The sequence below is a fragment of the Lucilia cuprina genome, chromosome 4 (assembly GCF_022045245.1).
Source record: "Lucilia cuprina isolate Lc7/37 chromosome 4, ASM2204524v1, whole genome shotgun sequence".
In the NCBI taxonomy this organism is placed as follows: Eukaryota; Metazoa; Arthropoda; class Insecta; order Diptera; family Calliphoridae; genus Lucilia; species Lucilia cuprina.
Genome location: NC_060952.1, coordinates 1,209,488 through 1,236,120, shown reverse-complemented (window position 1 = coordinate 1,236,120; position 26,633 = coordinate 1,209,488). Strand labels below are relative to the sequence as shown.

Here is a 26,633-nt window from a genome sequence, read left to right as displayed (position 1 = left end):
TAAAAAAATGCAGTTAGTGGCATTGAAATGAATTTAAAAAAATATGCAAAATATAAAACAAACAAAAAAATTATAATATTTCTTACCTTCCAAATGGTTCTTGATTCCAAAAAGGACCTTGAGCCTGTCTCATATTGCTTAGAAGACGACTTGAACTGGGAAAAGCTGTAGTAATATCATTGTTTACATTCATGCGATTGGTGAGTGCCCGGACCTATGTAAAAACAGATATTTTATTAAGTAAATATGCTGAAAAAATTTACAAATTAGTAGAAGGGTTTGTGGTGAATAACGAGTCTTGTTGATAGAATTAACATTTAATATTAGCTTATTTTCTGAACATTTCATGTCGCTTAATTACAACTTTAATTCCAAGTCTTTTGATTTAAGTACTAGATATGAGAATTCTTTTTATTATAAATATTAAGCTAAAACATAAGTTTTCCTACTTTAATTAATATTAATTTTCGATAATTTGAATTGAGTTACATTTAATGAATTTTTGTCAGCATTTTTAAAAACACATTCAAAATAAATGGTGCATATTTAGAAACAATTGATTTTTGTAAAAACAATTTAAAGAAAGCTAAAAGGTTCTTTAGTGGCAAGATCAAAAAATCAACAAAATGTCATAGTAAAAAAATTGTCGTATCGGATAAATAACGGGTATAATACCATAAAATGGGTAGAATACCATAAAATGTGCCTTTCAATAAAAGAACTTTTTCATAAATGAATATAACTGATTTTTTAAACAAAATTGATTTGCATAACAAAATTTTAGTTCATTCCCACATTTGTAATCAATTTTCATGATTGGTATTTACCTCTTTCCTACCTCTAAAATAAAAAATATTCACTTACACGTTGCAAAAGTGTTGAAAATAGATTTTCCGCTGTTAAAATTTCAAAACCATCATCATCATCATCTTCCTCTCCAGAACTTTGTGAATCATTTTCTTGACTTATTTTCTTTACTGGTCTTGAGCTTCTGCAAATAAAAAAATAGGAACATTATTTAAAACTATATATTTTCGAATTATTTCGCTAATTCGTAAAGATTTTAAAACCTGCTCTTCTACAATATTTTTCTAGAACAACATTTACGTCCTTGATTTAATTTGTTTTAACAAACTTACCTTAATTTGTGTAAAGTGAAACGAGTATCATCATCACCATCGCGAATAGAGGAGGATGTGCGCAATTTTTGGAATGGAGATCCTTCATCGACTCCAGTTTCGCTAAGCAGTGATCTAAAAAAATAATTTGTTTACATTTAACAATGGAAATTCGTACAATTTTATTATCAAGAGTTTTTTCAACTGTTATTGAATATTCCATTTTACAACTAATATCCAATAAATATTCGATATATATGTATGTATTTTTTTCTTATTTTGTTCATTAGTGCTTGAAAACTACATACTGACAAAATTTAATGCATTTGCTCACTTGCTGAATATGTGGAGATTAAAAATGACAATTACATTGTTGAAAAGATAATGTTTGTTCAATTTGACAACTTTTTGTTAATTTTCCCAATGGATTCCCGTTATACAATTGGACTAAAATTGTATACCAGGTAATCTAATAAAGAATTCTTTTAAAATATTTCTTACCCTATACGTCGGGTTGGCCGCAATCGTGTAAATGTTGATCGACTTGATGTTGTACCAGTTGTATGACTGGATTCAGACGGTTCTATGCTACCTTCACGAGGTGTTATAAATCCACCGCCCTCCACAGCAATAGGTATAATGAATTCTCGAGGACTTTTCTTAATGGGCTGTGAGGAACCAGTAATTGTCGCTTGTGACATATTTGTAGTTGTTGTGTCCGACTCAGAATCATTGGTCGACTGACGTGACAACGATCCAGACCTGTTCGGAAAAAACACGAGAGTTTAAGCCATAAACTTATAGGATAAGCAACATTAAGTTTTTCGCGATCTTACCTATTTGTTGTATTTGAAATTGTGCGTGCGTAGGTTGATGGTGGTCTTTGAATAGGTATAACATGTTCTTTGGGTTCTAAGCTAGATGCTCTTTGATTTGTCGGTGCTTTGATAGGACTATAAGGAACAGGACCTTCTCGAGGTGGAGCACTGCGCAGATCAGCAACGGGATGCTGCATCTCTGTAGTGAAACGCATTGATGGTTGTTCAGCAATTGGTGGTTTAATATCCAGCTGAATTTCTGTTTTAGCGGTTTTCCGACGTGGCAAAGTAGCCGACTTGAGCGTTATTGATGCAGTTGATGTTTTCATAGTACCGGCCGATGGAGAATCCCCTGACCCTTGGGAAACTGTTAAACGTTTATATTTATATATATTATCAATAACGAACAATGGATAACATTTTAAGATATACATACATACATATGTACATATTATTGTTTAATTTATAATTCCATATGGTTGTTTGTATATACATACATAAATACATACATACATTAAAAGCATTTTTTGGGTTTGCTAACACATAACATATTTGATGTTTAAAAGAGGGATAAAGAATAAGAATGTCAAGCATGATAAGATTTAATTTTTTAATTAAATGAATGGAAAGAGTAGTAGAGTAATAATGCTCTACTTGAAATCAATTCCCTCATTTGTTATTCAAAAGTCAAAAACATTATTATTTTTGTAATTATCGATCACCTCTTGAACTAAGGAATACTTTCGAAGGTCGAAACTTAAAAAATGTTTTGTAAAAATTTTCATCTGAGAACAAACTTTGGAAAAAAGTAAGATTATGGAAAATACATTGAGCTAGTGTGCGGTATGTATCTACAATAATTAATAATTCTACAGTCAAACAACAAATGTTATTTGAAATGAACGAACGAACGAATCAACTAACGACAGCTAAACTTACATTTCCACAATGGCGATTGAGATGCATTATAGAACGGTTTTGGCGTACTGTTAATGTTTATGACATTGCAAGAGTTGGTGATTTTGGTAGCGCCTAGTGCTTTTGCATTGGCGGCGGTGTTGGTAGCTGTGGAACCAAATGGCTGTGTCGGCAGTGGGTGTTGTGGTTGTGTAAAGGACGACGGAAATGATGTTGATGGCAAAGGTGAGCTCGATGACGACGACACAGAGGATGGAAAATTCATGTTATGGGGTGTTTTGAATTGTTCTTGTCCTGTACGTTTTGATGGCGATAAGCAAGTTACATTTTTTTGCATGGGCCCCAAAGTGATCGGTTGGACAGAACTACCAATACCACCAGCAGCTAAACGTCCCATTAAAGTGTGCCGAGCAGCGGCGAGGGCAACGTTTGCATTTGGTGGCTGAGTTGAAGTGTTAGACAATGACGGATTTTTTTGATAGACTACTGGATGATCGTGATAGTAGTTATTCGCATGATTTTCAGTAGCGGGTATTCTACTTGTTCCCAAAAAACTCCCACTAACCGCACGCATTTGAACATAGCCCCCGGAACCGCCCCCGCCGCCGTTGCCGAAAAACGATGAAGATGTTAATGGTGGTAGTGGTTGTGGCCTGTGTAAAACTAAAATATATATATGATGAGCCAATGATGTGATGAATCTACAATACATACTTAAATGTATGAATATACGTAATACAAACATATGTATGAATATACGTAATACTAACATATGTATATACTATACATATACATATACATACATTGTATATACAACATACATAAATATTTACTAAAGTACTCAGTTACTCAACCCATAATTCCCTAATTGAAATGGAATTATACATATACAAGGCATAACTGTCCGCATTTATGTACAACAATTATACATACCTGGTTGAATTGCATTTCCAATAATCGCACGAGCATTAATTAGCTTTCGTTCTCTATCAGTTGCAGTTTTGGAGACCTGAGAGTCGCTGACATGTATATTTTCCGTTTTGGCACATAGTTGGTTAACATCTTTGGAGGACTCTGTTTGAGCTTGACGCAACAACGCAATTGAGTTTTCCATCGAACGTCGAGCTTCGTCTAATGAAAAGGATGTTACGGATGCCTTTGAGTCACTGGCTTCAACAGGTACGGGATCAATACTTTCACATGTAGGACTTTCGTTTTCCCCAGTTATTGTTGCAGCAGCGGCTGCAGCAGCAACTTGTTCCAGTGCACGACGTTCTCCTACAGTAAGTTGTTGTCCCTGATTTCCAGTCCCAGTAGAAGCTTTGCGCTCGTATTCCTTTTTAAAATTACCAACACTTACACCAGGAATAATGAATTTCTTGCCCTTATCGCCAGTATTCGTATTGGAAGCATTCATTTGTTGAAATTTTTCTGCTGTTTCAAGTATACGAGATTTTCTGCGTTCAGCGTTTAATTTATTTAGCGGAGATTCATCTTGTAAACTACACTTGCGAACGAATTGCGGACCACCACTAGTTATTGTAGGCGCGACGCTATCGGGGGTGATCTGAGCTTTTAGAGAGTTTGACTCCTCCTGATCTATTTGTCCAATGACATTGACCAAATCCGCCGTTTTATGTTTATTCACAAACTTCTTTATCACCTTCGTTGCACCTTTTGTCTTTTCGGGAGAATCTTCCGCCGTATCGATATTGTTATTATCTGCTAACATACCCATGACATTACTCTTTTCTTTATCGATGTTGGCGTTTTTATCTTGTATTAATTGTTCACACAAATCGTCTACCAATTCCATGTCTTTCGTTGAAAATTCTTCTCTTTTTCCTGCTGCCATTTCATCCATTTCCATGGGTACACTTTCTTCAACTAAAGAAGTTGATGTTACTTTCGATCTAGATGCTGCTACCCCTCCTGTTGCTAATTCATTTGTAAAGACGTTAGTAGCACTATCTTCTGTTTTATCTTTCTTTTTTAAAGCTACGCCTACTGCATTGTCTGTTGATATGGTATTTTCAAGTTTTCGTTTGGTCTGAAGTGGACTTTGTGCAGGAGTGATGGTACGTGTGGGAGATGGCATAAGAGCTGCTTCGCCGCCAGCTTTAAAATGTACAGAAAAGGGGGAAAGATGAGTCATGACGTTAAAATAGATACTTTTCAAGTTTAGTTCACTATAAACGCATTTAATAAATTTCATATTAGATCGTTATTAGATAAAAAGAAACAGGGAGCATGTAGGAAAGGGGAAGATCGGAAAGGCGACAATGGTATGATACAAATGTAAAATATTAGATATCAAGACAACTACATACTGAAATTTTAAATATTTAGTATAGTTCGATGGGTATTTATTTTAATTTTTGTTTATTTTGTGTATGTTCGTGTGAGTGTATATGTTTGTTTTCTAACTTACCTGCAACCATGTCCAATATTCGACGTTCAGCTTCTGTATTAGGAACTACATCGCGTATTGAACCAACAGAATGGCTTCGTGGAATGACAGCATTTTTTCCTACTGAATTCCCACCATCAGCTGAAGGTACTACCAACTGTTCAGCTGTTACCGCCACTGGCGTCAACGATAGAAGAACATCTAATCGTACTGGTGTTTGATTAGCTAGATCCTCCGCCAATTCCAAACAAGATACATTATCATTTTCATTGACCCACCAATGTGAACATATCTGTTCAATTGTAGCACGCTTGCGAGGGCAAACCGTTAGCATCTCACGAATCAAAGAAGATGCTCGAGACGGTTTCTTTGGTTCATAATAATCCCCTTGGCTAATTTGTTTTACAAGTCTTTTAAAATTGGATCCATCAAATGGCATTGATCCATAGACTAGGGTATAAAGAAGAACACCTAGAGACCAACAATCGACTTCTGGCCCATGGTATGGAGTGCCTTCCACTATTTCAGGCGAAGCATATAGCGGAGAACCGCAAAATGTCGCCAGCAAACATTGCTCGGTGAAAACATTCGACAGACCAAAATCGGCAATCTGTATAATAAATTTATTATAATTAATATTTAAACGTTTTCATATAATAAACACATTCTAAACGAAATCGGAATCACCTCACCTTTGCATTACCGTGTTCATCTAATAGAATATTTTCCAGTTTCAGATCTCGGTGACATATTTTATGTTTATGGCAATAATAAACAGCTGTAGCTACTTGTCGAAATATTCGACGGGCCTCCTCTTCACTCAAGACTTTACGCTCGGATAAATAATCATACAGTTCACCGCCAGCAGCGAACTCCATAACTAAAACCATTTTTTCGCGATTTTCAAATACTAAAAACGAAAAAGTCATTTATACAGTTCATTACCATTAACATATGCAAATTGCATTTAAAATTCGCACTAATCATACCTTCATAGATGTGTATAATATTTGGATGCTGTACAGAACTCATAATCTGTACTTCTCTTCGTATGCGTACAAGATCGGATTCTGCTTCAATTTTACATTTCTTTATGGTTTTTATTGCCACTTCTTGCCCAGTCTCTTTATTAATACCTAACTGTACCTTACCATAAGTTCCTTGTCCCAGTTTCTTTATTATATCGAATCTGAAATCATACATCAATTCAACTATTATTATTACATATCGTCACCTAAAACGCAAATAACAACTTGAAAAATTGTCCAGCTAAATAAAAAGTTAATATATGTTTAACAGGATGTCCCGTGGCGCACTTTTTTGGAGGAATACATCTCAAACGATGCAAATTAATGTACTAAATTAAGAGAAAAATAAAAAAAAACATTTTTTTAAAGGCCTTCCTCAGTTCTCTGCCATCAATTGAAAATATTGATCTCAGTACAATATGCTTAAAAATTATTATAATATTCCTGGTCCGCAAAACGACTTTAAGTGTATTTATTATAAGGGGTATATAAAGTTCAAAATAATCTACAAAATTCTGAAATGGACCAAACCAAATGTCAAACTATTTCTTTTTTTACAGTTTTCTGCATAAATTAAAAATTATGACAATAATATGCCTCTCCAATCCACTAAAAATTAATTTGTGGACCAAAACTACTCTACAAAAATTTTAAATTTGAGACCAATTTTAAAAACATCGAAGAAGGCGTTCCACTCGAAGAAGGCTGGAACACTCTAATGCTCAACCAATTTTTAATAGACATTAATTGGTAACTTTAGGTTTGTCATAACAAAAAATATATAATAACCTGCATAATACAACCATAGAATATTATTATTTTATTATTGTAGTTGTTTTATTATATTATTGTTTCATTATGCAGCTTTGAACGACATTCATAGAGACGCCATCAATACCGCGGTTTCAGGTTACCGCATGAATGTCGTTCTTGGAGGTCGCCCACCGCCCATAGCAGAAATAGAGAAGAACCTGCCGCGGAAAACAAGAGTTGCTCTGGCACAACTGAGATCGGGATGGAGCAACAAGGCTCAACGCCTACTGGTCCCGCATAGACCGTGCCGTCCCCAATATATGCCCATCTTGTGGACAGGGTCCCCATGATACCCACCACATATTCAACTGTCCAGCCCACCCTACTTCACTTAGTCCAATGGATTTATGGACTAACCCCATTGAAGTAGCCCAATTTCTTGGCTTGGACCTAAATACAGAACCCCCGGATTAAAATTGTATAGTTTAAGCTGTTACAACAACAACATTGTTTTATTATGATAACCTGTACATAATTTTACTATTTTTCATTGTTTTAAACTTAGGTTTAAACGTTATTTTGGAAATCGTAAAAAGTAAATGCGATGAATATGATATATTTAATATTCGAATCAACTTGTTAGCGTTTTCTTTTTTAATAAAGTATGGTGAATGGAAATGGACAAAATATAAAATTAACAAAAAACATTTGCAAAAAGAAATTAAATAAAATAAAATATGTATGGTGATTGTAATATTTATATTTACCTTTGTCTTAATTTTTTTCTGTGATTATTCATCTTTACATCACCAGTATTAGCAATGCCGCTCATAATATTATCAATTTGGTCTTGTGGAATACCAGATGGATGGGACCCATTGTTGGTCCCACCAGTATCTTGATTGCCTATTACCATTTTGTGTCGCTTATTTTAAATGCTAAAACTGTATAAGCAAAAAAATAAAATAAATAAAAAATCACTTTACTGTCATCATAGTATGTATATTTATTAAATAGTAGAGTATAAGTTTAAAAAATTAAAAAAACATTTATTTTATATTTAAGACAGACTATGGAAGTTTTACATAGTTTTTGTAAATCAGTCAAATGTTTTCCATATTTTTTAACAAATGAACAATTTTAAAGTTAAATTTATTGAGATATATACATACATTGGACCGACTCACTCTGTATGGAAAGCAAACACCTATCACTACTAATGTTTAAGCAGTCTAATAATGTAATTATAATTTCTATAGAAAATTGAATTTCTTACATTTTGATTGAAGAATATCTATGCGTAACAGTAGTTATTTTCGAGATATAGGTCGTTATTTTTCCATCTTTAAAAATCGTATGTTATCTTTAAGGACCCTTACAGTAATTTAATTGACTACTTGTTATAATAGTATTATGTTATTACCAGGTCTGGGTTTTAATGCAATACTTAAAATCCTGCTGCAATGATTTATTATAACATCAGTATTATAGACTTAATACGAAAAGGATATAATACGTTTTCATTAAAATTTTTATACTTTTTATAGCGATACGTATGTATGTATGTGTTTATGCATATATTAGATATTCACATATTTAAATATTTCTTTTATTTTTTGTTTTTATTTTATTAATTTGATTTGTTTTCATACAACACTTGGTATTTTTTTTCTTTTCTTTGTTTTTAGTATTTTTATTTAATTTAATTTTTATTGAACATTTCTTATTCTCTTAGTTAATATTGTATTATTCTTTTTATTTTATTTTTGGTTTAAAAATAGCTTTTAGCTGAACACGCAACAAGAATTTTTATAAAAATCTTCTTCTTTTTTTGGGCGAATGTACCAATAAGAAAAAAATCAATGAGAACAAATAAAAAAATAAAAGTTAAAAAGATCTAATGAAAGATATAAGCAAAAATTCTATTATAGATACACAATTTTTCACAAAATTATTGTGAATTGATTAAACTATTCATTTTTATTTTATTTCTTCAAATCGGTATAAGTACTTTTACTTTATAAGTTATTATTATTGATTTTGCAATTTTTGTTTCTTTAAATTCTCAAATGTTTAAATTTAAAATACAATTTTCGACGTTTTGTAATAACATTATCGTTTTTTATTTTATTCTGTATTAAGAATTTTAATCCGAAAAATATTATATACATATAAAAATATTTATGTTCATATGTATATCCAAAGGTATGTATGTTGTATATATTCCAACAATAGGTTTTCAATTGGTTCAGTCTGTTTAAAATGAATAGTGATGAACGAGTTGTGCCGCAATTCTACTTGTGCGTGAACGAACGAACTAAAGAAAATGTGAAAATCGACTAAAATTTTGAATAGCATCCGCAGACAAATATCCTAAAAATAAATTAGAATGGGAGAAAGAGATTCGAAATTTTTGAAATGAAAATAAAATAATGTGTTTGAAAAATGGGGAAAGATGCACGTCACTCTGACAGATTTTTTATTTAACTCTATTAATTGTGTACCTACTACTGATTATTTTATTCAAATATTATAAATAATTAGATAAGTAAATCTACAAGTTAACTATCATATATAGATCATATACATACATATATTTACAATCAATCTTACAATTTTAAACATATAATCTTAGTCGATATTTTGGACATGGGCACCAATTGCAATAATTTTCTTTTAATTTTTTGATCATGTTTTCTTTCAATTAAAAAAAACTCTCACAATAACAAGCCTCAGCTGTCATATACTCTCAGTTATTTTTATTTTCCTCTCTTTCATTTCTGATGCTGATATACATACATACATATATCATTCTTCAATGTGTTTCTTATTTCTAATTATTGAAATATTAACATACATGTATGTATGTATATATGGGTGGACATGTATGAGATCAATATGAAATTTCGATAATTATTGTAAATCAATAGAAATGCTGATTATAAATTTCGAGTTATCTATTAACATAAAGGATTGATTCGATATCACTTAATATTTCAATGGATTAATATATGTATCTATGTATGTAACCTAAATTGTCATAAATGTCCATACATACAGTGGGTGACAAAATAAAAAAATCTAAACAAAAAATTATGAAGTTTTATGTCTGTATTTACTTAAATTATTAAAAATTTTATATGTATATAAAATTGAATTAAATTTTGTAAAATGAAAACAAAATTAAATTGATTGGTTTCACCTCTAACCATTAAATTTCAACTCAAAAGCTGGCTTTTTGAAATCTCCAAACTAGGGCCATAGTTTATACAGCGTTTTGTTTTTATGTAGTATTTTTTGAATTTTGCTAATTTTTACCTCAGAAAAATTTGTATATTAAAAAAACATAATTAAAAATTTTTAAAAATATTTTCAACTCTGGAACCAAAGATTATTTTTTGGTATTTTCTCGTTCTTCAATATAGAAATTTAAATTAAGAATGTAGAACTGATTTCAACAATTTTGAATAGCGTTCGTCCTTAGGTTAAAAGAAGAGTATGTGCCAAATTTCATCAAACTTTGCATGGACAAGCAGAAAGACGGACGGACGTAATTTCAACAAATAGGTATCATCTATCAGTGCATGGTGTAAAAATATTTTGTAATTTTTATTCGTAGGTACTGATTTGAAATAAGTTACATACTAGTTATTTTACTCTGTAAATATCTATTTGTTGAAATTACGAACATCAGAAAGAGATTTTAAGCCAATTGGTATATTTATATTAATTTACATTTTTGGGTGTTACAAACATCAGCACTAACGCATAATACGTGATTCAATATTGTCTATTAAGTATGTTGTTTTTAGAACTTCTTACTTGTAAAAATGATTAATTTTTTGTACGCCCATTTAAATTGTGTAAAAGTTTACAGTTTATTGCAATAGATTTTTTTAAAAACTACAACTCATCCATCTGCATATCTGCGACATTTCCAGAGAAAAAACTGCACAGTATATTGGAATATATTTGATTATTTTTGGATTTGTGAGCGCATATGGTTTGGTTACCCGGCGCCTTGTTAATATATTTTATAAATTTATTTTGTAAGATATAGGATAAATAAATATTGGAAATCATGCGTAAATCATTAATTTAATAGGAAAAATCAATAAGAATGAGCTAAATTACAAACTTTAATAATGCACCAAAAGTGCATTAAGTATTATCCAAAGGTCATTGAGTATTAGTCAAAATAATATTTTCTATTCGCATAATCAAAAATTGTATCATTAACCATTTAGATATGATGTTAATGGCTTAAGTATATCTGAGGCAAGGTACAATCCCACTTAAATGATTTTTTATGAAAACTAAATCAAATTTTATTCTTGTGACTATAAGTTCTTACATGTTTTTAGTTCCATTTTCACTCGAATTCATAGTGCATACATCTTAAATTTTCCTGAAGAATTGTAAACAAAAGTCTGATTTAAAATAATATTAAAATTGTATTTATTTTTTTCCGATAATTGTCCTTAAAATCTTCGGCATAAATTGTATGAACTATTAAGTATTTATTGAATGTAATTCCACTTGGGAAAACACTACAATTTTCGGATGATGTCTTTTCTATTCTTACCAAAATTGTATAAATTGTTAAAATATTCCTTAAATTTCGGACTTCCGATTTGCAAATCTTAAATATAAAACGGCAAATATAAATTGGCAATTCCATAAGATTGTATGTGACGTAAGTACTTCTTCAGAATGGAAAAAATTTTGTAAATAGGAGTACATGAAAAAAAATTTTGTCATTCTATGCCAATAACTATATGTGTGAGAAAAGAAAATTTATCAAAATTGAAGCCTCGTTTTCCAAAATATGGATTGAAATAAGATGATATCATACGTGACAAAAATGGAATTGTTTAAAGAAGATGTAAATATCTTTAAACTAAAATGTGCGAATTTTATAAGTTGTTGTAGCAGCGATTCCCGAATTACACATATATTTAGTAAATATTATCCCTACTCTTTTTCGCTCTGGTTATTCAAGTCCGTTATATGTAATGCCAGTAGACGAGCCGCATCTATTGGCTGAGTCCAAAGGAACTTAGGTTCCAGTTGACTTGGATTTGCCATGAAGTTGAAAAGTTGTTCGGTCAGTGCCACACAACTAAAAAAGTTTTACAATTCTTATAAAAATTAGTTTACAAATCAAAGAAAATAGGATACGTTCAAACGATTGTCTATCACTGTACATAAAGTTTTACATACTCAAGTCAACGATTTGTCCTATTGTGAATAGAGAAAGTATCGACACTAGGGATGGAAATTTAGATTTTGTTTCAGTATGATATAATATTTTAGAGGGTGCTTTTTTGGAGCTGCAAAATATTTATATTTTATGTTTTATAAAAAAGAGGAAGACAATTGTAAGTGTAATATGAAAATTAATGAAAACTTAAAGTTAAAACCAAAAAAATGTGATGTGAAGTCCCCATAATTTATATTAATCGATAAATCAAACATTTTAATATTTATTTTAATAAAAATTGTATTAATTTTTTTGGTATCAGCTGTTTACACTTTTGCATTTTTTTCTTAAGTTTAAACCACCTCCATTGGGTGTATAAACTAGCAAACAAAATTAGCTGATTTAGGGCGGGTTTTTCTGATAAAGATAATCTTCATTCTTTGGTTAAACCTGGTTTAATAAATGTTTCGTGTTTTTCAGTAAAGTAACTTATTATCTTAGTTTAACTGAGTGTAATTGGCCAATTAAACTCAAGTTATAAGTGAGAAAACACAATTAACAAAAACAATAAAACAATGATTTCGGAAGAACAAAAACATAATATTTTAAGTAAATTGCAATTTTCTGATTTGTTTTGTTTCATTAAGGGCGGGTTTCTTACTCATCCGTTAAACTAGGCTTAACTTGCTGTTAGATTAAACTCGGAAGAAATTTAGGCGGGCTATAACCGATGATTGTGTTTTTCAGTTTTAGATTTAAGCTCAGTTAACTTTGTTAGTATTGCCAAGTTTTCACTCAAAAACAATGAACAGCTGTTTTTTGCAAACAATACTTTTGTAGAATGGAAAATTTTGGAAAAATGTTAAATAAATATTTAAATCTTAAACGGCCTTATTTGGAAGTTAGGGGCAATTATGGACCGACCATAGAAAAATGTTTTGAAGCTATTTATGAGCGTTAAAGTTAATTTTGTAAAGAGCTCTTAATGTGGGGACTAAGGTCAAATGTGGTCCCATTTTCACCAAACTTTACATGATTTGTGAGTACACTAAATAATTATCATAATTAAGTGCTAATAAGTGAAATTTTAGCGGAGTTTAAATGGAGGCTACGCGAATAATGTACCGATCCCTATTAACACTAATACATACTATCAAAAAAACCGCCAAAATGCCTATCTGTGAGATAATCGGATATTGATATTGCGGACCTAAGAGTACCTGAAGTATTTATGAATTTATGTGTGTATGTATGTATGTATGTATGTATGTATGTATGTATGTATGAATGTACATTAGAATTGTCCAAAAAATATAAATTTTTACCAGATGGATGTTATTTTGTTTATTATTATCTAAATCTCACTGGTCAAATTGTTCCGGAAATCGTGTGAATATTAGGTAAATAAAAGGACTTTTTTGGTTTCTTAAAAAATTGCAACATTAAAATTATTTTCTTATTAACATTTCTTCTACAGAGAACATTTCTATCCAAGGAAGTATAAAACTTTTTGTACTGCCTTCGAGAGTCGGATAACGGTACCACGTTATTGTTTTTCGAGTTTTACATATAAACCATATGCATTCGGATTTATAAACTAGCTTTTACTTCGATACATGATGGAGTATAATAGAGAACTCATTGGATTTTGGTGGAAACCAATGAACTCAAGTCCGAGTGATCTAGCTTCCTATACAAAGGTATTGGTACCTTTGGTATATCATGGACAAAGCTTCTTGGATTGTTAGATTAAAAAAGAAAAAAAGCAAGTAAACTAAAAATAACATATATAGTGGCTTTTGTAACAAAAATCCAAAGATAGAACTTTGTTATTTGTCGCTCAATATTAATATTTTATACCTTGCTGGAAAGATAATTTTCTTTAGAAGATAACATTTGAAATTAAATGTAAATATGATTTAAATGGCACAATGTTTGAACATTAAAAAAGACCTATTATTTACTCAATTTAAATTTTTTCATGATTTTTACACCAATTTGTTAAGACACTTTCCAGAAAAAAATTTCCTTACGGTCTTTAATTGTATGACCATTATGGCACGTATTTTTCATACATATGTATATGTGTATGTATTTCGTAATAAGATTTTGCCTATGCTATGATTTTTATCATAAATCCTTGACCCTGCATATTTTGCTATAACTTCCAAAATATACCAAAAATGAGCGATTTTTTAACATTTAGATGGCATCTCCATTTATTTGGTTGCAATGTCATTCTCTCAAACATAACAAAAAAGCACACAAACACAAACGTTGCTGCCGTCTCGCAGTCATGACAGTTGCAGCTGCTGCAAATGTTGTCTCCCTTGACAATAATACAACGTGTGGGTGGGTATCAGCGGCGCCGGCAGTCGCAAAAGAAAGAAATGAACACACATTTATAAGTTTATTTTTTCTTACTTCATTCATTCGGTTGGAGGCGGGTGCGGCGCTTTTTAGGAAATTAATACTCACTCACTTCGAATATTTTCGGCGTAGTTGTCGTCACCGTTGCCTTTGTCTCTGCTGTGGCCTCCACTCAACACAAAAAAGACCAAAAATTCTTTCTGAAATTACACAATCCTGTTTTGTCTGCACACTTGCATTTTAATTCATATCAATTTCAACACAACTATTACAGTAGTCAATATTTTTCTACAACAATTTGACTTCATATGTTAATCTTTGCAACATTTGTTGAATTTCTTTTTCTTAGAAAAATTTTTTAAATTTGTCAATATAGTTTAAAATATATTTAGCGCACGATATACTGCTTTCGACACTTAAACCAATCCGTACAAAGCGAGCATAAAAAATCAACTAAAAACTCAATTTCCAAGAAGAAAATGAGTAGCCAAAAAAATACTGCCACCTTTTGTTTATTAAATTTTATTTAAGATTTTTTTAAATATGGTAATATTAAGTTTGGTTTTACTCTCAAAATCCGTTAAAAGCTTTGGATAATATTTAGCCAGATCTAAAGAATTATTCTTAATGATGGGATTTCCTCTTTGAGGGTAAATAATTCAAATTCCTGGAATTAAACTTCTCAACAACATAAAAATGTAAAAATGTTTTTACAGAACAGCCACAAAAAACGAAGAAGAAAATTTAGTTCTGTGTGAAAAATTAAAAACAGCCGTTTAATGGAACGACCGATAATTTCTTCAACTATAGCACAAATCATAACTGTAGAAACCTACCAAAAATAGTAAGTGATATTTTTTTCTTGTGCTAGTGCATCCAAACGAATATTCTGGCCTTCCAAAAATATTTTCATAAATTTATACATATCTATCCAGAGCTTTTTGATTGGCTAGAAAAATTGACATAAATATAGTCAAATCCTAATGTAGCCGGAAAGAGTGAAAGTAAAAAAATGAGCATAGACTGAAGTAGTCGGATCTTAGATTTTTGGACTATAGAAAAAAAGCTTTACTTTTCAGTTAATTTTAGAGCACTGTAAAGACCAATAAAGTAAAGAATTGAAAATCATATTGCACGGACGTTGGGTTTACCTTAATATTGTGGTTATTTACATATTAACTAATTTAGAAGACACTTAATGACGTAGGAAGATGGAAATTGACGCCGACGACAGTTTCCAATAAGGCAGCCATTATAACTAAAGCGCTGAGTCAGACGTTGGAAAAGGTGGGAATATATTTGCCCAAGTTTGTCTTTAGTTAAGTCAGATGACGTTAAAATAAAAGTTTCTCGTGTGTATGGAAAGCAGGGTATTCTCCGTAAGGACAGCTCAGACATATTCACAAAAAACTTTGTATATAATTTTTTTTCAAGTTCGTTGTTTCGTTATTTGTTTGTTGAATTCATTTTATTTAAAGATAATCAATATTATTTTCATATAAATTTTTTTTTTTTTTGACTTTTTGATTGAAGTTGAAAATTGTTTTGGTGATTTAACGCTTAAGTTTCCAATCCTGCCTGTGATGTGCTGTTAAAGACCACTAAATGTCGAAATATACAGGCCTGTCACAGAACTCTATTCCGATCGAAAGTGTAATTAACTTTCCTAATTTTCTTTTTCAAAAAAGGAAAATAACATATTTTTCAGAATAAAACCACTTCAAATTTTTAACGTGAAATACAGAATATTTTAAAGTTATTATTTTTTAAGTTTTTATCGATTTACAAGTTATAATTCCATTTTCGATCGGAATGGAATTGTGTGACAGGCTTGATAAATGCAATAACTATTGGTTTGATAATTGTTATATAAGACCCGACATAGTCGAATAATTTACTTGAATTGTAAATTAAATACGTAAAATTTACAAAAAATAGTTTCTTTTTAATTCTTTTTTATTAAAAACTAAATTACAAATTTAGTAATTTACATCATAAATTTATTGTTCTTCTCCGAAAGATGCTTCGACGAACGCTTTGCATCTAAGAATAATGAGTGTACGTCATCTATGTCATCCTTAGTAATTTGTGTACGTCCATTAACTTTACACATTTGATGAGCCGGAGTTAGAAGTTGTACTGCATAACGTAAAGTCGAAGCACTGCCAATCTCGCTGAGTCGAACAAAAGCAGCATCTTCTAATTGAAGTCCTTCGGTCTGTGCACGCAACTTAATAATTTGTTCCATTTCACTTGAATGATATGGCAATGTTCTTATGATTAGAAGGCGGTCCAAGAGATCAAGGGGAATGCCATGTGGAGAAACAATGTCAGTGGTGCCACTAGAATTGAAAATGTCAAAAGTATTAATTAAAAAAATTAACTTATTTGTTATTAATTACCGTATAATACAACGGCCGCGATTAGTGGCGAAAATTACAATTGGTGCAATTGGTGATTCCAAGGACTTGTGTAAATAAGTAAATGTCTCAAGATCAAGCATATGTATTTCATCTATAAAGAGGACTCCTGGAACTAACTCTGCAATGCCTTGATCTATGTACTTATTGACAACTTTGTTAATTTCCATTCGCAACTTGTCTGTAATTTCCGTTTTTTTGGGCTTCATGAGCTGACCCATCATCGACAATACATCTTGTCCCCCTTGAGGGCGGGCATTAGCCACATCTAGATCGTGAAGAGTCACATCTTGTATAACTTCTTTCTTTTTATGGACGTCGCCTTTAGGCAACGGAACATATTCTTCAGTTTCTAGGTCAAATTCCGTTGCAAAAGTATCACTTCGTCCTTGCCGTTTTACAGCTCCACTGTTTGCCTCAATGTAAATAACATCTCCTACTTCAACCTTTTCTTTTTGTAATGCCTCGAAAATACTGGGATCAAGTTTTAATTGCTTTGTACCCTTAGCAGTTTTCAAACCAATTACAACATTACTTATAGTTTTTCCGTAACCTCCCATAGGATTTTCAGTTTCAACGGGCGTTAGCTCCGTAACTTCTCCCTCGTAAACTTCTTTTGTTTCCCTTATTCGAAGTCCAATTGACCGCCGAAAATTCTCCATTAGAACTTCTGTCTTTTTAATTTCACTGCTGAAAACCTCAGAACCAACCATTGGGCAAAAGGGCACTTTATTGCCCAATTCCTGAGCAATGGCTAAGGCAATTGCTGTTTTCCCAGTACCGGGAGGACCAGCCAACAACAAAGCACGACCTGCCATTTTTTTCGACTTGATTAAATCAACTACTATTCCCGCTGCTTCACGTGCGGCCTTTTGTCCAACAAGACCAGCAGCCATTGGTATCGGTACACCGTCCGCGTTTAGTCCTAGACCCTTTACATGGCTATGGGCGGCAATACGCTGTGTGCGAACAGTACTTTTTACTTCCTCAATTTTCATTTCGCAGATATTTTATCACACGCTATAGAGAAAATTCGATTTTTTTCCTTTGATTGTAATAAAAATTATTTAAAATGTTTATTTCCAAGGCAACCACACTTTTTAAATAAAATTGTTTTCATATCAGGGTTGGAAAAATTAGTATTTTTTTGGGACAGTTCGATCTTCAAAAGTACACTGATACACCAATGGTACAATATTAAAATATATTCCCTTATTGAAACAATTTAAAAAATTTAATTTTAACACAAAGTTTAAAGAACTACCGACTTGATAAAATTTTTACCAAACTTCGAAGAAGTATCCTGGAAGAAATTATAACCAGACAACATCTAAATTTTAAGGATTATATTTTTTATCCGATCGCTTTTCTATTCTATAAATTACTACCAAGGCGAATTCAGATAAGGTGGTGTTATTCAATCAGTTGATTATTTATTTCTTCACTTGACTGGTACCATGGCGAAACTAATAAGGTAAAGTAATTTCAACAGCTAATTTTTTTGTCCATGAAAATTTAGCCTGAAGCTGTCAAACTCCATATAAAAAATTCTGTCTCAAACCAGACGCCGTCAAACTACATACCAAGATATATTAATAATACGGTAGTGTCGTCGGCGAATTCAGATAAAAATATAGATTTTGACATTATCCCTACACTTTAAAGTATATTAGCAAAAAACAGTCAGCTATTTTATTATCACTATCTTATAATTAATATACCTTGACTGGTACTAAGGTATATTCATTTTATAAGGTAGTGTCATCGGTGGATTCAGAATACCACGCGAATTGGCTATATTTTTTTATATGTAGTTTGACATTGTGCCAAAGCGATAAATAAAAGCGAATTTATATTAAACAAAAATAATTATAAATTTGAATCTAATTTATATAATTTAAAATATAAACGAAGTTTTCTCCGTTTAACAAAAATTTTTAAATATAAAAATGTAAACAATAACAAACTTTGACAGTTACGTAAACCAGGCGAATTAAGAAAACAATTATCAGCTGATTGACTAACACCACCTTTTATGACTTTGCCTAGGTACCATTCGAGATATAATTATTATAAGCATGGTATATTAATTATAAGGTAGTGTTAACAGAGCAGCTGATTGTTTTTTGGTAAAACACTTTTGATTTTTTTTACATGTATTTTGACAGTGTGCTGGCACCTTTAAGTGTAGAGGCATACTGTCAAACTCCATATATAAAAAATAAAATGAATTCGCTCTGTTTTTCTGAATTCGCCGACGACACTACCTTATAATTAATATATCTTGCTTATAAGGTAGTGTTATCAGAACTGCTGATCGTTTTTTCTACTATGCTCATTTTTCACCGTGGTGTATTATTAATGTCAAACAGGTTAATTTTGTTTTTAATCTTTAAAAGTTTAAACATCGAAATAAATTAAAAATAGATTTAAATTTATAACAATTTTTGTTTAATAGAAATTCGCATTGATTTATTTGTCAGCTGTTTTTACAAAATTTTCCCTTACAGCTAATTCGCCTTCAAGTGCTGGCACAATGTCAAACTACCAAGGCGAATTCAGATAAGGTGGCGGCAGTTCTGCAATAACAACATTTTACATGTATTTTGTTTTTGCATTTGGTTTACGTGGATGTCAAAAACCATAAGTACGGCGAATTCATTTGATGAAATTTTTTTAAAACGTTTATATTTTATTAAAATATAAAATATTAAAATTTGTATTCCGGCAGATTAATTTGCAAAATTGAAGTGAAAAATAAACATTTAATAGATTTCAACATTCATATAAGGTGGTGTTATTCAATCAGTTGATAATTTTTTTCTTAATTCGCCTGGTTTATGTAGCTGTCAAAGTTTGTTGTTGTTTACATTTTTATATTAAAAAATGTCCGTTAAACGGAGAAAAACTTCGTTAATATTTTGAATTATTTATGTAAAAATCTGAAAATATCAAGCATTTCGTAAACAAATATTATTTTATTTAAATAATGGCATAATTGGTATGTATATAAATATGTTATTTAAGAAAAAAATATTTTTTTTCTATTAAATGTTAACTTATTACACAATATTGTTTTATATTTTTTTATTAAAATTGTGTAGATAACGTGATTAACTAAAAATCTATTCCGGAACACTTAATATTAAGAAATACTTATGAAGTATTTACCCGGGTGTCGGCAGCTGACTACTACGTTATGGCTTAATTTTGAAATCTATTAAATGTTAACAAATAAAACAATATTGTTTTATATATACACTATGTAGATAAAGAGATTAACTAAAAAAGTCTTTTCCGGAACGCTTTATATAACAAAACTTATATGAGGTATTTACCCATCCGGCGGCTGCCTCATTATGGCCAAATATTGAAAATTACCCCGCCGGAGAAGAATTATCCATTCGCAACAAATATTCATTCATTCGTAATATAATATTTTCATGAATATGTACTTTTCATTCATTATATAAAATTATAATTTAAATTTTTTTAAAACAAATTATATGAACTGTATTTCCCACCTATTTCCTGGAATTCATTTTATTTGTCTGATTTATTGATCTGATTTGTGGAAATAACTTATTTCATGCAAATAAAATAGAAGTTTTTGACAATAGAGTTCTAAAAATTTGCGACAATTTGTATTTTGATCAATCCAAATCGATTGTATTTTTTTGGCTGTTACTCCTCATTGCATTTAAGGTGACGATATATATTGTGGATCCATATTAAATTCCAAGTCGATCCTGCTATGTTCATCCGTCTGTCTGTTAAAAGCACAATAGAGCCCGAACGGAAAGAGCTAGAGAGTTGAAATTTTAAACAAAAATTTCCAATAAATAATGTTTGTTTGGTATTGAAATGAGTCACATCGGTCCACGTTTTGACATGGCCCCATTCAAGTGGCCCCTCGACACACTCTTACTTGTTTTCATATCGACTTTTTTAGTTCTTTTCCACTTTTAGACGTAATTTGTAAAGTAAAAAATCGGGACGGTTTTCGAAATTTATTCTAACACTCTTAACTTATGCCTTGTTCTCACTATGCAATTATTCGTAATTTACGATCAGATTATTAATTCATCTTCATACACAAGCTGTACGTAATTCGCTTTTAATCCCCTTAAGAATTACAAATTGTTATTGATTATTTATCGTTATTAATTATTTATTTTAATTTGTTAGTAACAAACAACATTACAACATACCCTCATATGTCTATTATGGAAAGAGAAAAGAAAGTTTCGAGTACAAGAAAAACCCATTTTTAAAATTTTCAAACACCTTCTCTTGAGAAAAGTGTAATAGAAGGCGTTTTCAAACAGTGCAAAAATGAAATAAAAAATATGTTTGCTGATAAAATGCACAAATATTTGTCAAGGTTACTTAAACATAATAAATGTCATTGTAAAGGTCTCAGTTTTTCTTTCTAAATACATTAATTAGTTAGTTTGAAAGGAGTATGTTATTTATTAAATCCGTAGAAATACACCTAGGCCTCTATCGGGCCTGTTGTGCGCTCGTTAACCAGTGCCTCAGGTGGGAATAAGAACTAACTTACCAGAGGTCACTTCTAAATACATTAAGAACCTTAAAATCGGTTGATATACAACTAAATTACAGATTTATAAATTAAAGGTACGAAAAACTAGTTTTTATCCGTATCTCAAGAATTTGAAGGTGTTTTGTAAATTTAAAAAAAACAAATTCTTATTGTACTTGATAAAACCTACCAGAAAAATAGTATCACATCCCGGATATTTATATTTTCGTTTATTTTGTCTCACTGTGTTGGAAGAAGAATTTATTTCTAACAGTATTAAAAAAATTTAATTGCATACATATGTTTTAATTCCTAAAGATCGGGTAAAATTGGTGGACATGTACAGACGAGATGTTTATCGCCATATGCATCATCAATGCGCCCAACGGTAGGCCAAATTTTTGATTCAGGTTTAATAAATAACTAAAAGCAAAATTTTTATTATTATTGTAATGTTACTGTTATTAAAAAGTGTTTACTTACGGCTGGGAATGCTGCTAATTCTCGACTGTATGGTCTATTCCAGCTCTCGGAGATGACCTGTGATTGGGTGTGGGGTGCCATTTTTAAGGGATTTATATTTCTATCCATACGTCCAGCTTCAATTTCGGCAATTTCTCCACGTATAGAAATCATTGCCTCACAAAAGCGATCTAATTCCTCTTTATCTTCCGATTCTGTGGGCTCGATCATAAGGGTGCCCGCGACGGGCCATGACATTGTAGGAGCGTGGAATCCATAGTCCATTAAACGTTTCGCCACATCGACGGCTTCTATATTTGCGGTCTTCTTAAGATCTCTTATATCCAATATGAACTCATGAGCGACAAGACCGTTTTTGGGGTCTTTGTAAAGCGTTTTATAGTGTTGCTCTAGTTTCTTGGACATGTAATTGGCATTCAAAATAGCAACCTGTGTGGCCCTCTTTAGTCCTCGACTACCCATTAGTTTAATGTACGACCATGATATTGGTAAAATGGCAGAGCTTCCAAAGGGTGCAGCGGATACAACGCCAAAACTGTTGTCATCACTTTCGAGTGGGCTAATGACAGGATGACCTGGTAAATAAGGGGCAAGATGTGACTTAACTCCAATTGGACCCATTCCTGGACCACCACCACCATGTGGAATACAGAAAGTTTTGTGCAGATTTAAGTGGGAAACATCACTTCCATAATCACCGGGGCGACATAGGCCCACTTGGGCATTCATATTGGCGCCATCAAGATACACTTGGCCCCCATGTCTATGAATTAAATCGCAAATGTCGGCCACGGTTTCCTCGAATACGCCCATAGTTGAGGGATATGTGATCATAAGACATGATAGATTACGAGCGTGCTCAGATGCCTTATCACGCAAATGCGCCATATCAATGCTTCCATCTGCTAGAATACGAATAGGCTCAACTTTCATTCCGGCCATCTGAGCTGATGCAGGATTGGTTCCATGAGCTGAAATTGGAATTAGGCAAATATTGCGGTGACCCTCATTGCGGTGTTCGTGGTAGCTGCGTATAGCTCTTAGACCAGCATATTCACCCTGTGCTCCTGAATTCGGCTGGAAGGATATTTTATCGTAACCTGTGATCTCACAAAGATCACGTTCCAACTCTTCGAACATACGATGATAGCCTTGAGCTTGATCTATCGGCGCAAATGGGTGAATGTCAGTAAAGTGTCGGAAAGAGCATGGCATCATCTCTGTTGTCGAATTTAGCTTCATTGTGCACGATCCCAATGGTATCATTGAGTGAACCAATGATACATCTTTATTTTCCAGCTTCTTCATATAACGAACCATGCGTGACTCACTATGATACGAACTGAAAATCGGGTGGGTTAAAAACGGTGATGTTCTATAGAACTTGGAATTTTCAATTGAATTTTTAAGAATATCACTTTGTGATAAAACCTCATCAAGATTTTTGCACTTAAAGATCCAAAGTATATCATCGATATCTTTCGGTCCAACAGTTTCGTCTAAAGCAACCCCGATTGTTCCATCTGCAAAGTAACGGAAGTTAATTTGTTTTGTTTCTGCTCGAGATTTTACATCTTCTGTGGTAAGGCCATTGCATGGCTGTATGTGTAATGTATCGAAGAAGTACTTGTTGTTAACGACATGTCCTGCATCACTTAGTCCCGTCTGTAAGGCTAATGCAAAATGATGAATTCGGTTAGCAATGTCTTTAAGTCCTTCGGGGCCATGATAGATTGCATACATCGCTGACATATTAGCAAGTAAAGCTTGGGCGGTACAAATATTACTTGTGGCTTTATCTCTTCGAATATGTTGTTCACGGGTTTGTAATGCAAGGCGATAGGCATCATTACCATCCATATCTCGGGTTACACCTATCATTCGACCTGGCATCAAACGAACCAAACTTTGCTTGCATGCAAAAAAGCCAGCGTGAGGACCACCATAACCAAGAGGAACACCGAGGCGCTGCGAGGTACCGACTGCCATATCAGCACCAAACTCAGCAGGTGGTCGCAAAAGCGTCAGTGCCAACAAATCAGTGGCGACCACAACTAAAGTCTGTAAACGACAAATGAATTAAAAAATAACGAATATTCTTAGGCAGTTAGTAACTGCTAGTTGCTTACACCATTTTTACGGGCCAAAGTAGCAATGTCTTCGAAATCCTTGACATCGCCATATGTGTCAGGATACTGCAAAAGTATACCAGAATATTCCCTGCTTGCTAGATTTGCAGAGCTAATAGAGCCAATTTCAATCTCAAGTTCTAGAGCATCGGCTCTTGTTTTTACCACAGACAGAGTTTGTGGGTGAATTTTGTTTGAAAGGAAAAGCTTTTTGCGCTTATTGTGCCTATAAAACATAAACAGAAAATATTTGAATAATTGGAATTAATTTTCCACTAGATTGACTTACCGGGTACATAAGCACATGGCTTCAGCGGCTGCTGTACCCTCATCCAGAAGCGAAGCATTTGCTACATCTAGGCCCGTCATCTCAGATACAAGTGTTTGATAATTTAACAACGATTCTAGACGACCTTGTGCTATTTCGGGTTGATATGGAGTATACTGAGTTGTCCAGCCGGGGTTCTCAAAAATATTACGTAATATTGTATGAGGCACATGGCAATTATGGTAGCCCATTCCGATATAAGAACGCCAAATCTTATTCATTTTCGCTATATTCCGTATACGAACAATAAGCTCATGCTCATCTGAAATTTAAGTAGAAACTGATTAATTATAACGCCTACGCCTAAGTCAAGAGTTCTTAAATGATGCTTTCGTCATAAGATTGTAAATAAATTAATTGTAACGCCTGAAAGTTGGGAGTTCTTAAATTGTCCACATAATATTATAAATATCCTTTCAAATGTCTAATTCAACCTATATAAGTTTCATAGTTTACCAATAATGAACAGATATGTATGTATTAATCTGTACGACATTACATATATGCATGTACGTGTGTATGTATGTATATACTTCGTGCCTATTTTAATCACATGTTATTTCGTATTGCTGCTATTGGAGATAACATAATGGTCCATTGGTTTGACATTTGATCCTGAATTATAATACATTTGCACTTACTATCAGAGAGACTTCGTAATAAAAATATGATAATAATAACGACTAGGGGGTCTTGATAACACAAGTCAGCCTTTTCTTAAATTATGACTACAATATGAAAATTGATGTGTATGAAAGTTTCAAAATCAAATACACATGTATGTACATTAGACCGACTCACTCTGTATGGAAAGAAAAAATGTGTTTTCGTTACCCCTCTCAAAATTGACCTTGTGTTGTTTTAAGATGATTCCCAAAATATTTTAAGTCTAGCGATGACCGTTAGTGAGTTGGACCAAATTAAATTATTTTTTATAAATTTTTATTTTGAAACGAAATATCCAATATGGGAGATTGTTTAAATAATGCTTTAATCATAAATAATCGTCTCCTCCTAATTGTCATATTCTAAAATATTTAAAATTGTTAGGTTTTTCACATTTTGCACAAGTTGGCTTCAAAAAGCCTTTCAAATCATTCCATAAATTGTATATTTTGTTTAAGAAATACTGTAAAATTTAAAAAAAGAACGTGAGCCATTATAAAACTTAACAAAGATTATTTAAAGATAGGTAAAATTTTTAATTTAACATGAAAATCGTGTTCCCCATGAGATATTTTCTTGAAAATCACGAAAGAACAACGCATTACACAAAATATTTTGGGTAACAACATCTTACATAACAGCGAATATTTTAACCGTTTTTTGTGAGTTGGTCTAATGTACATACAAAATAGATTTTGAAACGTTTCTAAAGTTTTATTTTTCACTTTATACTTACTTAATGGTTTGTCCAAATTCAAATCTCGATTTAATTGTATTTCCTTTGGTACGGCCCGTTCTGTAAGCTCTGCCAGTGACTAAAACCATTAATAAAGAATTTTTTTAAAGTAGTTGTATAAAATGCAATAGAATAAATTAACCACTTACCTTGAATCCTAAACTATCCAGCATTGACACAACATCAGTCTTTCGTGGACCAATATGACGGCTTGGAAAATCTGACTTATTAGGAAATAGAACATCTCCAACAGATGTTGTAGCCAAATAACGTGGTAATTGATTAAAATAACCATTTTTAACTAAACGATTTGACTCTTTGGCAATGGATGCAATACCTTGTGGGAAATATTTTGGTATTCGATACATTTTGAATTTTTTATGACTTCAGATCCCGAATAGACAAATAAAATTTAAAGTGACTTTATATGACGACAGTCTAAAACTGACTGAATCCCTTTAAAATTTGAGATACCAAAAGATCGCTCCATGCTTTTGTTATCACAACAATTGACTTTCTTATCACTGTCTGTCTGACATTGTACTCACATGAAACTAGTACTCATGCAAACAACGTATGTATGTAAAAATAATGTTGGTGACGATTTAACTCAGAGATGAAATTTTAAAGTCTTATTTTGTACCAAATAAAAATGTACGTTTTTTTAAAGAATTGTTAAATGGTGTTATTGTTTTAATCATAAATTA

The 26,633-nt window shown here is 32.0% G+C and overlaps 3 protein-coding genes and 2 long non-coding RNA genes across 15 annotated transcripts in view; 2 read left to right on the top strand and 3 right to left on the bottom strand.

The window, feature by feature from the left end:
- LOC111690869 overlaps positions 1–15,052 on the bottom strand; it is a 33,099-nt gene extending 18,047 nt beyond the window's left edge. For 4 of the 11 annotated variants that reach the window (XM_046949413.1, XM_046949418.1, XM_046949419.1 and 1 more), the window contains exons 1-13: positions 9,215–10,431; positions 8,469–8,870; positions 7,813–7,989; positions 6,254–6,453; positions 5,957–6,174; positions 5,286–5,874; positions 3,788–4,972; positions 2,876–3,517; positions 1,955–2,303; positions 1,620–1,880; positions 1,140–1,253; positions 865–991; positions 87–214 (exon numbers count right to left, since the gene is read on the bottom strand). In XM_046949413.1, coding sequence (XP_046805369.1) covers positions 87–214; positions 865–991; positions 1,140–1,253; positions 1,620–1,880; positions 1,955–2,303; positions 2,876–3,517; positions 3,788–4,972; positions 5,286–5,874; positions 5,957–6,174; positions 6,254–6,453; positions 7,813–7,961 — 3,962 coding nt within the window. In that variant the 5' untranslated portion in view covers positions 7,962–7,989; positions 8,469–8,870; positions 9,215–10,431. Of the gene's footprint in view, positions 1–86; positions 215–864; positions 992–1,139; positions 1,254–1,619; positions 1,881–1,954; positions 2,304–2,875; positions 3,518–3,787; positions 4,973–5,285; positions 5,875–5,956; positions 6,175–6,253; positions 6,454–7,812; positions 7,990–8,217; positions 8,871–9,214; positions 10,433–14,726 lie in introns of those variants that run through there. The other 7 variants (XM_046949422.1, XM_046949423.1, XM_046949417.1 and 4 more) reach the window with 6 other exon arrangements.
- On the top strand, positions 13,473–13,956 carry LOC124419530. The gene is made up of 3 exons (XR_006940672.1): positions 13,473–13,497; positions 13,577–13,648; positions 13,726–13,956. It is a non-coding gene; the product is annotated as an uncharacterized LOC124419530 (long non-coding RNA).
- A 142-nt stretch (positions 15,053–15,194) lies between the features above and the next one.
- LOC124419531 lies at positions 15,195–19,666 on the top strand. The gene is made up of 3 exons (XR_006940673.1): positions 15,195–15,268; positions 15,335–15,462; positions 19,549–19,666. It is a non-coding gene; the product is annotated as an uncharacterized LOC124419531 (long non-coding RNA).
- On the bottom strand, positions 16,543–18,422 carry LOC111690882 (ruvB-like helicase 1). The gene is made up of 2 exons (XM_023453470.2): positions 17,021–18,422; positions 16,543–16,960 (listed from the first exon to the last, which is right to left on the bottom strand). The coding sequence occupies exons 1-2, from the start codon at positions 18,034–18,036 to the stop codon at positions 16,606–16,608; spliced, it is 1,371 nt and encodes a 456-aa protein (XP_023309238.1). The 5' UTR covers positions 18,037–18,422; the 3' UTR covers positions 16,543–16,605.
- A 2,126-nt stretch (positions 19,667–21,792) lies between the features above and the next one.
- On the bottom strand, positions 21,793–26,383 carry LOC111690874 (glycine dehydrogenase (decarboxylating), mitochondrial). Its single transcript, XM_023453455.2, has 6 exons — positions 26,076–26,383; positions 25,927–26,005; positions 24,486–24,786; positions 24,197–24,422; positions 22,068–24,128; positions 21,793–22,007 (listed from the first exon to the last, which is right to left on the bottom strand). The coding sequence occupies exons 1-6, from the start codon at positions 26,292–26,294 to the stop codon at positions 21,897–21,899; spliced, it is 2,997 nt and encodes a 998-aa protein (XP_023309223.2). The 5' UTR covers positions 26,295–26,383; the 3' UTR covers positions 21,793–21,896.
- Between the last annotated feature and the right edge of the window lie 250 nt (positions 26,384–26,633).

Excerpts from the sequence above, each read along its gene's own strand:
- LOC111690882 (XM_023453470.2), bottom strand. The coding sequence starts at position 18,036 with ATGAAAATTGAGGAAGTAAAAAGTACTGTTCGCACACAGCGTATTGCC. Across the intron at positions 16,961-17,020 it reads CGCGGCCGTTGTATTATACG|TGGCACCACTGACATTGTTT; the intron begins GTAATTAATAAC and ends TTTCAATTCTAG.
- LOC111690874 (XM_023453455.2), bottom strand. The coding sequence starts at position 26,294 with ATGTATCGAATACCAAAATATTTCCCACAAGGTATTGCATCCATTGCC. Across the intron at positions 24,423-24,485 it reads GCCATGTGCTTATGTACCCG|GCACAATAAGCGCAAAAAGC; the intron begins GTAAGTCAATCT and ends TATGTTTTATAG. Across the intron at positions 22,008-22,067 it reads AATTAGCAGCATTCCCAGCC|TTATTTATTAAACCTGAATC; the intron begins GTAAGTAAACAC and ends TTTTGCTTTTAG.